Here is a 16078-nt window from a genome sequence, read left to right on the forward strand (position 1 = left end):
TACATTACATCATCTGAAGCAGTTGCAAATTAATTTTAAGCTAACAACATGATAACAACAGGGAAGCGTAAAACAAAATACATTACCGATACTCAAAAGAGATGCTGATTATTAAGTGTATTCACTACATGTGTGGTTTCCTAGTTTTGCTCTGATCAACCAATCAGAGGACAGAAAAATACGTCGACGTCTTTGAGGGCCAGTGCTTCGGCCCTGTGAGAATGAATCTGAATTCCGATTGGTTAAATAAAAAAATAAATAAAAAAAGTCCCATTGCTAATATAGTTTATGTTAAATCAGCCAGCAAGCATTTGTGATTCTGAAGGCAGATTAGATTGACGTTGCAGCACATAGAGGCTGAAATCTGACAAAAACAAAAAGAAAACACCTTTAACGTTAGTTCATGTACTTGAAGCCAATTGGATGAATAGAGTGTTTGGAATAAATTAATACAATTTCATGGAATACATTTGACAACTTAGATTTAAAGGGATACATGACTCATTGAGCAATTTTTAACAGTAAGAAGGCAAGGCAAGGCAAGTTTATTTGTATAGCACATTTCATACACAAGGCAACTCAATGTGCTTTACACGAGGAAAGACAACACATAAGCATCAAGAAACAGTAGTTAACGTTCAGAGGAAAAAAATAAATAAATAAAAATAGGTTACAAAATGTACTAAAAAAACAAAACAAAACAAAAAACAACATACAATAACAATCTTAAAACATTATTCAACAAACTTTAAAACATTTAACATAAGGAAGTTTAAAATAATAAAATATAAAAAAAAATAAAATAAAATAAAAAAAAACAACACTTAATTAAAGCTGTTTAAAAGTCCCTAATCAAAGGTATAAGAAAAAAGCAAAGAAGGTATTTTATCTAAAATTAATGTGATGACGTAATTATTTTTCATGAACAATAAATACCTTTAAAAACTGATTTTGCCACTTGCTGTCAACTGAAGAAGACATCACCTGTGCTGAGGAAATAGGTAACGACCAATTATGGCTCAAACCCAGAAAACAGGTGAACTGTGATTGGTCGTTACCTATTTCCTCAGCACAGGTGATGTTATCTTCAGTCAACAGCAAGTGGAAAATGTGTTTTTAAAGGTATTAATTGTGAATGAAAAATAATTAAGTTATCAAATCAATTCTGGATAAAATATTACGTTTCTATTGCTGAAAATGACTCAGTGAGTCAGGTATCCTTTTAAATTGTAAAGAGATTTTGGTGGACAGCTCGTATACTGTACGTCTTCTCTCCTGCAGGTCAGACGACCAGAGCAACAGCAGCAACAGCTCGGCCCTCAAATACGAGATGCAGGCCGATGCGGATGGTGAAGCTCACCCCAAAGACCTGCTGGGCCCTGAGGCCTGTGTGGCCTTTTTCCTCCTCCTCCTCCTCGTCTGGTTCCTCAACCGGGAATTCGAGGTGAGTTACCGCCTCCATTACCATGGCAACGTGGAGGCCGACCAGCACCGCATCAAGATCCAGAACATGAGGGACCAAGCCGACTGGCTGCTCCGCAACATCATCCCCATCCACGTGGCGGAGCAGCTGAAGGTCACGCAGAGCTACTCCAAGAACCACGACAACGTGGGCGTCATCTTCGCCAGCATCGTCAACTTCAGCGAGTTCTACGAAGAGAGCTACGAAGGTGGCAAGGAGTGCTACCGGGTCCTCAACGAGCTGATTGGCGACTTTGACGAGCTGCTGCGGCTGCCCGCCTTCGCCAATATCGAGAAGATCAAGACCATCGGCGCCACGTACATGGCGGCGGCGGGTCTCAACGCTCAGCAGTGCGCCGACGCCTCCCATCCGCACGCTCACCTGCGCGCCCTCTTCGACTTTGCCCTGGAAATGATGCGCGTGGTGGATGACTTCAACAAGAACATGCTGGGCTTCGGCTTCAAGCTCCGCATCGGGTTCAACCACGGGCCCCTCACCGCCGGCGTCATCGGCACCACCAAGCTCCTGTACGACATCTGGGGCGACACGGTCAACATCGCCTCTCGCATGGACACCACTGGCGTGGAGTGCCGCGTCCAGGTCAGGGTTGTTATAGTTTTGGAATTTTTCATTCAAGTTTGTTTTGATTTCGTTTTTTTTTTAGTTAGTTTTAATTAGACAGCACGGTGGCTGCATAGCACGTCCACCTCCTAGTGCTGAGGACGCAAGATCGAGTCCAGGCTTCGGCCTTCTTGGGTGGAGTTTGCATGTTCTCCCCGTGCCCCCCCCCCTTGATTGGGCACTCTGAATTGTCCCTAGGTGTGTTTGTGAGTGTGGATGGTTATTCGTCTCGGTGTGTCTTGCAATTGGCTGACAACCAGTTCAGGGTGTACCCCGCCTACTGCCCGAAGCTGGCTGGGATAGACTCCAGCACCCCCGCGGCCCTTGTGAGGAATAAGCGGTCAAGAAAATGGATGGATGAATAGTTTTAATTAATTTTCAGGGTGGTTCTGTTAGTTTTTATTAGTTTTACTCATTGAATAAATGCTTAGTTTTACTTTAATTTTAGTTAGTTTTAGTATTAGTTTTATTTATTTATTAAATGTGTATTACTTGTGGGCAATATTTAAAAAAAAAAAAAAAAAAACACCATGGGAGTGACGTCATCTGAAGATGCTTTTCAATTGGCTGCTGCTAGATGACATCACTTCTGTATGACAAACTTTCAAACATTCTTATTCGGGTTAATATCAAAATATATCTACTTAAAATCACATTTAAAATCATCCCTAAATGCTCATACATTAAATTAATTACCAAAGATTAAAACAAAGGACATTTTTGATATAATTATAGTTTTAGTTTTGTAAACATAAAATGTAATTTCAGTTAGTTTTCATTTTTTAAAAAGCATTTCATTTTCATTTTATTTCGTTAACAAAATTGTTTTTTTAATTTTAGTTTTAGTTTTTTTCACGAGTTTTAGTTAACTAAAATAACCTTGGTGCAGGTCAGCGAAGAGACCTACTGCGTGCTGAGCGGCATGGACTACGACTTCGACTACCGCGGCACCGTCAACGTCAAGGGGAAGGGACAGATGAAGACCTTCCTTTACCCCAAATGCGGCGACAGCGGCCCCGTGCCTCAATACCAGCTGTCCGTGTCCCCGGAGATCCGAGCGCAGGTGGACGGCAGCATCGGGCGCTCGCCCACCGATGAAATTGCCAGCATGGTGCCAAGCACGGCGGCCAGCAGCGGCAGCAGCATGGTGCCCAGCGCCAGTGCTGGATCTTCTGCCAAAACAGGGCTTTTCCATGAGAGGGGCGAAGGGCTTCAGTGGCGTCCGTCTGCGCAGGCCTGTCACGCTAGGCGCTCCGTGTCGCACAGCGGCCTGACGTCCGTGCACGTCAGCAACCTGGAGGGACCGCCTTTGGTCGCCAACAGGAACCGGCTCGTCGTCTCAGTGGCGGTGAAACCTGCCCAGAAGGACGAACAGCAGGATTCCAACAGACTTTAAGCATTTTCAAGGCTTTTATCACAAGTGGGGAACCTTTCTCCTGGTTTTATTAAGTCCACTGAAGACCGCATTCATAAGAAATACTGTATGTTTAATATTCGGAAGCTTGCCTTCCTATTTGTTTTTAGAATTGCCTTCCGCTCCCCTCTTCCACCTGACAGTTGGGATTTGAAGCAAACCAGTGTAGAAAAGCCCAAAGGTAAGCCTGTTTTTTTATGCTGGAAACTTGAGCAACTGACATTTTTATCGGCTTGTGCCAGGTCGAAGGACGGATATGACAAACCACATACTTGATTATCTCTACCTTTAATCTGTCTTCTTTTAAGTGCCTTTAGCATAGAATAACTTCTAAGCCTTTTTTTTTCCTGAAAACACTAAAAAGGGAACAAAATTGCTGTCAATGTATCACTTTTGCTTTAAGCCATTTTTTTTTTTTTGCGTCCTTTGGCCTTTGATTAACAAACTGCTGACCTTACATGTGGAAAGTGGTACATGATTTACAATAGTTAAATGCTTTCCATGTTCGTCGTGCAAACACCAAAGTTGTTTTAGAGACTTGTGGAGGCGAAATTGCATGTTGAGTGTGCGTAACTGGCAACTGCATGTACAGTATACATGACGTGTGAGTGTGTTTTTACATTTTTGTGATAAGATCAGCTGTAAAGCTAAGGGTTGGCTAGGAAGTTAGGAACCTTCTTTTATATGTCATCTACTATTTTTTTCACCTAAGTAACATGGCAGTCGCTATCAGCTAATAAGCACGCTTGAAATGATCATTCAAAAAAGTGAGGCAGGAAGCTACTTTTACAGTGTTGAATGGATCTTTGGATTAGAGCAAAGATCAACTGTCTAATAATTATTATTGCTGTAAGACTTGAAATGTTCATGTGAATCTTTTGTCCTCTTACCGAGATCATAGAAGGTAGATGCTTAAAAAAAAAAAAAAAAAAAAACCCTTACATCACTTTTCGTTGTAGTATTAGTACTATTATTATTACAATGCAGCCTCAAAAGTAAAATTTGCTATTTGATATATCAAAACTTTCCTGGAAGGACATGCTTCAAAAGTCAGTCAAAAACCTGGAAGTTAACAGAGTTTCATTCCTATGGCAGATTGGTACTTAAGTCACAGTCTATCACCAATTTTCTTTCTACTGTAATGTATTTGTGATATTCATGTAAACTATACAGTGGACCCCTTTATTCGCAATGGATAGAGACCAGGCCGACCCGTGATAAGTATAATTGATGCCCATTGAAATGCATTGGGTGGGGGAGAGAGGGACATTAATACAACATTTTTCAAAAATTTGTCACAGCTAGTTTCATTGTTCATTAGTTTCCTCCCCAAATAACGTTTTTTTTTTTTTTTTTTTTTTAAACACTTGTATGACATTTACTATAATTATAATTTTAAGTTGGCCAGTGATGAGCACATCTGCCTCACAGTTCTAATATTCTGGGTTTGCATCCCAGCTCTGGCCTTACTTTGTGTTTGCAAAATAGAAACAAATGAATGCCCAAAAAGATTTCACTGTGTCATATGCTGATTAAATGGATTGTGTGCTCAGGGGCAACACAATTGAACAGTTAAAATAAGACTGTCCTAGAATAAGTAAGCAGTACAAACCAAAATTATTGATATAGAGATAACTTTTTTTGCCCATTTGGCCGATTAAATTACATGATGTATTATTTGACATTATCCTATCGTAGGGGTGTTAAAAAAAATCGATTCGGCGATATATCGCGATACTACATCGCGCGATTCTCGAATCGATTCAATAAAAAAAAAAAAACGATTTTTTTTTTTAAGAGCTCAGAATTGTTCATTCGGTAGTCTTACCGATTCAACATCTTATCATCATTGCCTTTTCTTTTTCTTTTTTTTGTGTGTGTGTGTGAATCCATTTTTAAACTTCCATTTTTAATGGAAAAATATTCAACAAAACGTCTGACTTCGGGTTAGGATTCACACCTTGAGCATGGAAGAATGTTATATGAACGGAACATTAAGCCTTAATATTTTATTTTAATGCTGTTCAAACATGAAACAGGTTTCATTTAACAAAAGTACTTTTAGTAAAAGTACTTTAACAAAAGTAACTAGACGGAAGTAACAACCCAAAGGTAGGCTTAAAATCTTCAAATGAAAATCGTGACTTCAATGTGTTTAGTTTTCGTGAATATTAGCGAGTCGGTGTTAAAAAAAAAAATCGATTCGGCGATATATCGCGATACTACATCGCGCGATTCTCGAATCGATTCAATAATCGGCAGAATCGATTTTATTTTATTTATTTTATTTATTTATTTTTTTTAGGATTCACACCTTGAGCATGGAAGAATGTTATATGAACGGAACTTAAGCCTTAATATTTTATTTTAATGCTGTTCAAACATGAAACAAATTACAACCGCTATAAGACTGAAATTTCAGATAAATAAATAATACATTTTCATATAAATCTTACACTCTACAAGCGTACTGATTAGTATTTTCTAAATTTGAATGAAAAAAAATCGCAACAATCGACTTATAAATTCGTATCGGGATTAATCGGTATCGAATCGAATCGTGACCTGTGAATCGTGATACGAATGGAATCGTCAGGTACTAGGCAATTCACACCCCTAAGATTCCTATGTGATGCACATATTTTTGTATTGTCGTGAATATCTTGTGCCTTTAATTTTTCTGTCTGTATCAACATCAACTATATTGAGTAACTGATGGATATTTTTATGTATTTGAGTAGTGCCTTTTTTTTTAAACAAGTTGTTGTAAACATATATACTACACGTTACATTAACAAGCCATTCAGCTGACTTGTTGACGTTATCTTCTTTCTTTTCCCCGCTTGCCTTATATTATTTCTTGTTTTTATTTCTGTAGGTTATTAGTTTTGAGCGCACTAGATGATGGATGGATTGATGGATGGATGGATGGATAATGCAAATGGGGTCAAAGGGATTTTGTGCTTATGAGCACACAATACAGACAATGTGTATTTATTACCACAGTAAAGCCATGCTTTAGTACTGATCCAAGAATAAGTAGGCTGCTTAATAAGTTTCAGGTGAAGTGCATATTTCTCTATTCTTGACTAATTTTGACACTTAAAAAAAAATTTGATTCTGAATTGCTTTCATTAGTGTCATATTTCAATAAGTGCTATAAGTAGATCATTTATACTTTTTTTTTTTTTTTTTTTGGCACCACAAACAAAATTGTTGTTTGACGTATGTGGCGTTCTGAGCCAAGAGAGTGACATGCTGGGAAATATTGTTGCCAAAGAGTGTCATTCCTATCTGTCTGCATTAAAAAAAAAAAAATACGAAAAAAAAAAAAAATACGAAAAAAAAAAAAATACGAAAAAAATAAAAATAAAAGTTTCCCACGTGTCTGATTTTGGTGAGCATGTTCATGATAACTTGTTTCAAAATTCACTGTTTGCACATATACTGCGTTTTATGTAGCGTGTGACTTTGTGTTGCATAGTATCTGAATATTTTTTATTATTTATATTTGTGCATGTATTGAATAACAAAGGACTAACTTATTTATCACTTTTGGAATATATAGTACGTATGTCCAGTTTGCCTGCTTGTGTGTTAAACGTTGTTTGTGTTTTGAAAGGCACTTGAACTTTTTTTTTCTACATTCTTTGTCCAATATATAATTGTCTTTTTTTTCCTGGAGTCTCAACTAGCCAAATAAAGACACTTCTAAATGTCATAATTAGGCAGTGCGAATAGCATACCACACTCATTTTTCATTACTTACTGTTGTTGTTGGATTGTTGTTGTTGTTTTTTTGTATAAATAATATATAATTTATTTGGAAAGCAAATAATTCCATTTCTACTTTGTTGTTAAACGCTTTTACTATTCAACGTGAGATGTGAGGAATTGGTGAAGTTATTTTGCTATTGTTATTTGCTACTGTGAACATAGGTTTGTTCTGTAGTTGATATCTTATATATATATATGTATATTAGCAGTGCTAGTATACATTTATTATTTTTTATTTTATATTAATTTATTTTTAAGTAACTGGAGAAATAGACAAATATTTTTTTCCCAAGAAATGACATTTTCAATACTTTTAATTTTTCACTATTTTTAATAATTATTAGTATTATCATTAGTATTATTATCAACACCACCCCAAAAAGTCTCAATTTTTTTTCCCTGAGCTGTAAAGGTGTATTCAAAAGTATAGAAACAGTGAGTGCCTATTTATTATTATTATTATTATTATTTTATTATTATAATTATGATTACTAAAATTTAAAAGAAGTTTAGAAATAAAGCTTTTGTACATATTTTCGTTGAATGTATACAAGAACTAGAATATTTTTACAGTTTTACGTCCACGTGACGCACGGTGGGACTCAGGTTTACGTCATGACGTCATATGCACGCCCCCCTCCACCCTTCCCCTCCTACCCCACAGTCTAGCTGGGAAGAAAAAAAAAACTTTTTGTATCGTAGGAATCAACAGCCGCCATCTTGACGCGGCTCAGAATCGGGATTTCTGGGGGGGAATTAATTGTCAAAAAAACGACCGGAGCCACCACAGCGGACCCCGAACGGCATTTTGTTGGCCCAAATTGAAACGCGAGCTCTTCCGGCGAGGATTAATGCAAACATGTGAGAGCTACTCGGGATTTTGTCGTGCCGAGAGCCCACCGTATATTTGATTTCCCTTTTAGCGAGCGCCGCTTCTCGCCGCCCGTCCGTCCCGAGCCGCCGTATTTTCCGGCGCGACAGCAACCGAAAAAATAATCCGTCTCATAGGAATTATTTTTCGATTTTTGCTCTTTCTATCGGAGCCGGAGGTGGATTTTAAAGGGGCTTGTTTCGACGGCGAAAAAAATGACTACGTGTGGACGCATCGCCGGTGGCCGCCGCAGAAATGGCTTCGCTTTCGCTTCGTCTAATATTTCCTGATTGATTTTTATTTATTCCTCTCGACGCGAGAAAATTTCGGATGCAGTTATCGGGCATAATTATGTGGGTGTTGGATGTTGGATTATCATGGGGTGATCTCCGGCGGCGAAGCGTGGCGCTGTTGCCTTTCTTTTGAAACCTCCTCTCCCCGGGCAGCATTTTGCCACTCGAGAGAAAAAAAAACGAAGCCATTTCAATTGATTCCTTTAGACTTGTCATAAGAGGGTATAATTAGAATAAAATAAACCTGGGACCACTCCTGGCTGAACCCCCAGAATGGCTGACAATCTGCTGGATGTCGGACCCCCCACTGCAAAGCGACCCAAACTCAATTCACCTCTCTCGGCGTCGGACGGCCCAGGTGAGTGCTGCTTATCTTCATGTTTCATTTGTCACCAGGGTTAAGATGTCAGTGAGATGAGGCGAAGGTGCCACAGTCAATTCAAAAGACCACCCCTGTCACCGTAATACTGAGGGATCGCCAATTATTATTTTGTGTGCTACTTTTGACACAAAGTGACAGTAATATTCATTAACATTGCAAATTTCCATAGCACAAGTGAATGTGCTTGTTTTGCACGTAACACTCGTTCAGAAATGGTAATCCTGGACTAATATTGCGGAAAATAACTTGAATTCACAAATACAGATTTATTTATTTTTTTCAATTGTGCACCAATATACGTGCATTTAAATTAAGGATGCACTAACTCTAGGGCTGCACAATTAACTGAATTTTAGTCATGATCATAGGAGTGTAGGAATTGAGATATTCATACAACAGCACTTTTTTGCAAAACATTGCACTATATTCTACGGCAATATTTAACAATGAAGAAATGGAAATAGTGTCTTTATTTGAATTTTGTAAATAATTGTCACCTAAATATCTCCTATTACTCCATAATGACATGTATTACATATTGAGCAGTTAAGTATCTGGTGTACGACTGCCATGGCAGATAACAGAATGAGAAAAAGTGTTTAATTTATTAGATCTGTGGTGAATATTTCTGAAAATTATTTCATCTTGTTTCTCCATATGAGCGAGATCAGCAGTTTGATGTGTACAGTGTTCCCTCGCTATAACGCGGTTCACTTTTCTCGGATTCGCTGTTTCGTGGTTTGGGTTTTTTTGGGGGTGCAATTTTTGCATGATTTTTTTTTTTTTTTTTTTTTTTTTTTTTACAGTAATGTAGCTATTTTATAAAATTTATGAAGGTTTGAACATTGAGAAAATGTAAATGTCTCAATGAGGAAAAATGTAAAAACTGTCTGGTGAGGGGTTTTAGAACCTTAAAAAATTTATAATAAATATAAAACATCAAGCAAACTACTTCGCGAATTTAATTTATTGCGGGTATTATTTTGGAATCTAACCCCAGTGGAAAATGAGGGAACACTGATATGCAAAGGTCTACCATTTCCAGCTACTATAGCAGTCAGAATGGGGGAAAAAAACAAAACGTAATATATGGTGATTTTTTTTTTTTTTTTGGTGCCACATATGCCACACAACAATATGTAATTTGTGAATAGTCCTTAAAACAGACAATAAAAAAAAAATACAGCTGTTTGCACCATTATTGCACATTGCAACAAATACAGCTGTGATCTTTTGACCGATAGTTTACAAAATGTTCCTACACATAGAAACTAAAGGTTGCAACCTGTTTCATGTTTGAATAGCATTGAAATAAAATATTAAGGCTTAATGCTTCATTAATATAACATTCTTCCATGCTTAAGGTGTGAATCCTAACCCTAAGTAAGACGTTTTGATGAATGTTTTTCCATCAAAAATTCCATCCATCCATCCATTTTCTTGACCGCTTATTCCTCACAAGGGTTGCGGGGGCTGCTGGCGCCTATCTCAGCTGGCTCTGGGCAGTAGGCGGGGGACACCCTGGACTGGTTGCCAACCAATCGCAGCCATCAAAAATTGATATTTAAAAATCGATGGCTGCCTCTTGAATCGATTCGAGAATTGCGAGCTGTAGTATCGCGATATACTGCCGAATCGATTTTTTTTTAACCCCCCTAGTACAGTGCATGTTTGCTCAAAAACGATTGGGGCCATTTCTGAGAGCGTATTAATACTCACCAATGTAAAATTGCGCGTCGTGAAGGCAACTTTGATGATATCGCCCAGTGCGCCCACCGTGATGTCATCACAATTTTGGCTGCCACAATTAAATTAACTCGATCATTGACAATATTTACTTTTTAAATATGTTTTCTGCTGCATTTCTAATCAAGCACTTCCTCAACCAGTGGTCAGCCAACCAGCAGGAGGCAGACACATGGATATTGCTTCATTAGGCTAAATAACAAGCAAGCAAGCAAGCAAGTGCATCCCGTAGTGGGAGACTTTGGCTGTGTCCGAATGTGTACCATGACCACTACTCTGAATATATGACTGGATAGCCGATAGCCCATACACGCCCATGCAAGCCGTTGAAGTCACACGCCGGCCATCTTGCTCCTCCCATCTTGCATACAGCCACTGTATAAACTATACAATATATGTATAGATGTGACATACACAGCTCGTAGGCAGTGGACGGTTTGTGCTGCTTTGAAGACCCCTTTTTCTTTTATCGCTCAATTCAAATCCTTAGACCCCAATATCAGATTTGGCAGAGGAATCTTTTGTTGAGTTACAGTTCTAATTCTTTAATAAATAAATAAAAAAGCAAGTTTCCTCCTGTAAACACCATTAAGCATATAATTTATACATGTATCTAAGGCAAGTTGTAAAATGTCTGAAGTCCTCCTGTTTCTGTTTAATGAATTTAAAGTATCATAAATCATGCTGTTTCTATTAAGTACCGCCTCAAATGTTTTCCAATTTTGATACTGTAAATATATAGGATCGGATGCCGAAAAGCGTTTCTTGGGAGGAGCAATATGGCGGCCTCGTGACTTCAAAAGGCCTATCGGCTATCCAGTCATATATTCAGATCAGTGACCGTGACCCTACTCCCTATATAGTGCCCTACTGAGTGGTCACGCCATTTTGTAGGTGTGTCCGAATGTACAGGGAGCGAAAATGTAGGGCACTCAAAATTATCAACAATGCACTCTGAAAAGTAGTGAATATCGATGTCCATTCAACCGGGTTGATCTAGACCACAATGCATTGAGAGTATGGAAAAAAACATGGCGCGAGTGACAGCGCAAGCGGGGTAATCAAAGCGATGCATTAAATATATATTACGGAAATAATTAATTAATTTTAGTTGAAAATATGCTCAACAAAGGATTATCATATAACAGCGGACTAGATAGCATCACTAATAACGAATAAAACAACGGACTACTAACTAAAGAAATAACACAGAACATGCACTTTAAACAACATTTAAATTTTTAGCGCCGCAAAGCATGCTGGGAGCGCCTCCAGACTCCCAGTGACGCTACAATACTTGAATAAGGTCCTCTATATCTTTAGTTAGTTACCTTCGAACCTTACAAGAGATTGTGGTGGTGGTGTTTTGGTGCTTGTTTTGTAAAGTCGCATTTTGTTTCCCAACTTGTGTAATATTAACACATAATAGAGGATCAAGATAACTGCTCGATTTCCGTTTTTCAACTTCTGATTTGAAACCAGAAACGGGAGTGCATGTAGGGTATATGCCACGGAAGAGGCGGTACTGTTTTTGCACAAGAGTGTGTTTCCGGTTCCTGTTGTGACATAATTGGCCGCGTCCCAATACTAAAACGACACGACGGTCACCTTAGACACCCAAACGCGCAATGGGTTATATGTCAATGGACTTCCGGTGGAAAAAACGGTAAAAATGAAAAAAGTGAGTAAATATAAGCATATCCGTACAACAACCACTTATACTCAGTGTTGCTGTGTCCCGTTGTGTGACGCTACCACTAGAGCTAATGGCATACTATTTTTTTTTTTTGGATTTCCCTCCGATGCGGAGATACAACGTTGGTGGCTTGTCGCCATCCGCCGGGAGCAGTTTGCCATTACACGCCACACTTGCGTGCGTAGTCGGCATTTTTTGAAAGAGGATATACTGGAGGCCACGTCAGAGAAAGGACGGCGTTTGCGTTTGTTGACAAGAGGAGCCATCCCTGTGTTGTTTGAATGGAACACACATATAGCTTAAATCCTTTGTCTTTTTTTTTTAAGCTGACGTGGATGAATGTGCTTTTATTATACGACTTACGTCCGACAAAGCAAGGTGAGGTAAATCGAGCAGAGAACGAGTGAAAAATAAAGCCATTTTGCTTGGATAGTGGTAACCAGAAACTGCAGTGTACACGTCACACTTTTGCCGGAATTGCGTGAAGGTGGAAATGTGAGTATTGGGATGCGGCCAATTACGTCACAACAGGAACCGGAAACAAACTCTTGTGCAAAAACAGTCCCTACTCTTCCGTGGCATATACCCCATAACTAGATAGCCAATAGGCCAAGACTTTTGAAGCCACGAGGCCGCCATATTACTCTTCCCAAGAAACTTTTCTCGGCATCCGATCCTATACATTTCCAGTATCAAAATTGGAGAATATTTGAGACAGTACTTAGTAGAAAGAGCATGACTTATGTTTTAAATGTGTTAAACATAAACATGACTTCAGACATTTTACAACTTGCCTTAAATACATGTATATATTATCCTTAATCATGTTTACAGGAGGAAATGTTTTTTTTTTATCATTATTAAAAATTTATAACTGTAATTCAACAAAAGATGGCTCTGCCAAATCGAATATTGGGGTCTAAGGAACTGAGCGATAATAGAAAAAGGGGGTCTTCAAAGAAGCACATAACGTCCACTTGTTAAAAAAAATAGTGACCACCCCGCCACAAGCCACATATATATATATATATATATATATATATATTAGGGGTGTGAATTGCCTAGTACCTGACGATTCGATTCGTATCACGATTCACAGGTCACGATTCGATTCGATACCGATTAATCCCGATACGAATTTATAAGTCGATTGTTGCGATTTTTTTTTTCATTAAAATTTAGAAAATACTAATCAGTAAGCTTGTAGAGTGTAAGATTTATATGAAAATTTATTATTTATTTATCTGAAATTTCAGTCTTATAGAGGTTGTAATCTGTTTCATGTTTGAACAGCATTAAAATAAAATATTAAGGCTTAATGTTCCGTTCATATAACATTCTTCCATGCTCAAGGTGTGAATCCTAAAAAAAACAAAAAACAAAAAACAAAAACGATTCTGCCGATTATTGAATCGATTCAAGAATCGCGCTATGTAGTATCGCGATATATCGCCGAATCGATTTTTTTTAACACCCCTAATATATATATATATATATATATATATATATATATATATATATATATATATATATATATATATATATATATATATATATATATACACATACACATACACAGATCAGTGGGCCGCTGCTACTGCAGTGGTGTAGAAGAAGAAAATTTAACAGCAGAAGAAGTGTGTTTCGAGTGAATGTAAAACAAACTCAAGGGGAACAAACGGTCGCATTTTGTTTCCTGACTTGTGCAAAATAAGCATGTAATGCAAGGTCAGATAAAGACTTGCTTTCTGTTTTTCAATGTTCAATTTTAAACGAGAAACGTCTCATTCCCATTCAATGGAGACAGCAACACTGCCTCCTCGTGGACGGAGGAGGAACGGGCCTTAGACACGTGAAAGGGCTTGTGTGTGTGAAAATCTCGAAACTGTGTGATGTTTGTCTTAAAAATAAATGCGCTCGCGCAACGAGCCACAAACACACTTTCGACAACTCGCAAGCAAAAGTTATGGAAAATGCACACACAAAAATAAAAGAGACTTGTGACAATCGCGGATATATTTGTCCATCTGAAAAACACGTGAAAATCAAGAAAATGTATATTGTGGATCTAAAAAAAAACACGTGAAAATAGCAAAAATATTTGTGGATCTGAAACACATGAAACACATGGATGTATTTGTGGATCTCAAAAACACATGAAAATCACAAATTTATTTGTGTGAACATTTTTGAGACAAATCTCTCCCCATATTTAGCATCTTTATTTACTTTACAGGCAATTATCTGTCTGTTTCAGTATACAATAAAATCAACCAATAATGCAAAATGTTAAGACATAGGACACCAACGCATAAATCCTTCCGTTTGATCCCAATTGTCAAGCATGTGTCAACTAGCCAATTACCTGGTAGCGAACGGCTAGCATGAGAAACTAACCTAGCAGTTTACATCTTTACTCAGTGCTCATTCTTTTCAAACATCATGAATAGATTGATTCAAATGCACACCATCATTGACAAGAATACCACAAAAACCTGCTTGACACAGTCCTACTCAGTCACTGGGAAATATAAATCAACCAGAATTAAGTTGGTAACACATTTAACCCAACCTCACGAGAATCAACATTTCTGCTCAGTCATCCACACGTCTATTGGCATCTCAGGTCTAGTGAGGTTATCTTTACAGTGTTCAAGGTTAGCTTGGCACAGCAGAAGATGAACACATTTGATGTCTACCTCTAATTCTGACAAGTTTTCCAGCAGTTGAGTGCTAAATATAACTACAAAGACAAGAAAAACAGTGCAGAGATGAGAAAGTAGCCTAAGGGTCTGTGTCACCTGTCCAACCTGCACAACAACTTTGTGCATCACCTGTGAGACTTTGAATGTTTAACAAAAAATAATATTTCAAGCCCTATGGATGATAATTTATGAACATCAGTGAATATCACCACTCATGTTTGTAATAAAAGGACACAGGTTTGTTTGAAAATCGAATTGATTTTAATTTTCAAGCCAGATGTCAATTCCTAAAACCATGAATCGATTATTTTAATCTCTTTTCCTACAATTCATAAGAAAATCGAATTCTAAAGGCCAGAGGTTTTTTGTTGTTGTTTTTTTTGCATCTTACTGTTGTCTTGAAATTTACTGTTCGCATGAATTATTATTTCTTCTTATATTTATGAAAGAACTGACTTATTGCATTTTAATACAATTGATAATCTTTTAATTTATACCCACATTTATTGAATTAAAATTCTTGATGTCATTGTTTGTGTACTTAAGTGATCATAACACCCATTACTTTCATTATAACTATACTAACTTCATTTAACCAGTTACTGTCTCCACAAATTTTAATTTGGAATTTAATGGTGATTGAGTTTTTATAATATCCTTCATATACAACCAGAATTGATGTTCCATAATTAATATAGGATTGGATTGAATTGAAGGAAATCGAATTGGAAAAAAATCTAAATCGAACAGATATCTTGTGAATCGAAATCAAATCAATAGAGGAAATTAGAATCGATACCCAACCTTAGTCCCTCGGTGTGATTGTGAGTGTGAATGATTGTTTGTTTATGTCTGCCCTGCGATTGGCTGGCAACAAGTTCAGGGTCTGCCCCGCCTACTGTTCGAAGACAGCTTGGATAGACTCCAGCACCCTCGCGACCCTTGTTAGGAATAAGCAGTTTGGAAAATGGATGGATGAATTCAAAAGGTTTGCAGGTGTTTTAAAATATCTGTGGTTGTGAAAATAGGATCAAGGATTTTAGAACAACATATTTCTCTCCTTGACATTATTGTCAACTATTGTTTTGTGCAATTTTTCTTGACATCGCTG

The 16078-nt window shown here is 37.7% G+C and overlaps 2 protein-coding genes across 5 annotated transcripts in view; both read left to right on the top strand.

Moving 5' to 3' along the window:
* Window positions 1-7380, top strand: part of adcy9b (adenylate cyclase 9b) — a 58818-nt gene extending 51438 nt beyond the window's left edge. The window contains exons 10-11 of the mRNA XM_077528887.1: window positions 1282-2062; window positions 2973-7380. Of these exons, the coding sequence (XP_077385013.1) occupies window positions 1282-2062; window positions 2973-3479 (1288 nt within the window). The 3' untranslated portion in view covers window positions 3480-7380. The remainder of the gene's footprint in view (window positions 1-1281; window positions 2063-2972) is intronic.
* Window positions 7381-7947: 567 nt separating this feature from the next.
* crebbpb (CREB binding lysine acetyltransferase b) overlaps window positions 7948-16078 on the top strand; it is a 44533-nt gene continuing 36402 nt past the window's right edge. For 3 of the 4 annotated variants that reach the window (XM_077528898.1, XM_077528908.1, XM_077528926.1), the window contains exon 1: window positions 7948-8796. In XM_077528898.1, the coding sequence (XP_077385024.1) occupies window positions 8712-8796 (85 nt within the window). In that variant the 5' untranslated portion in view covers window positions 7948-8711. The remainder of the gene's footprint in view (window positions 8797-16078) is intronic. The other variant, XM_077528917.1, reaches the window with a different exon arrangement.

This window comes from Festucalex cinctus, chromosome 1, assembly GCF_051991245.1.
Source record: "Festucalex cinctus isolate MCC-2025b chromosome 1, RoL_Fcin_1.0, whole genome shotgun sequence".
In the NCBI taxonomy this organism is placed as follows: Eukaryota; Metazoa; Chordata; class Actinopteri; order Syngnathiformes; family Syngnathidae; genus Festucalex; species Festucalex cinctus.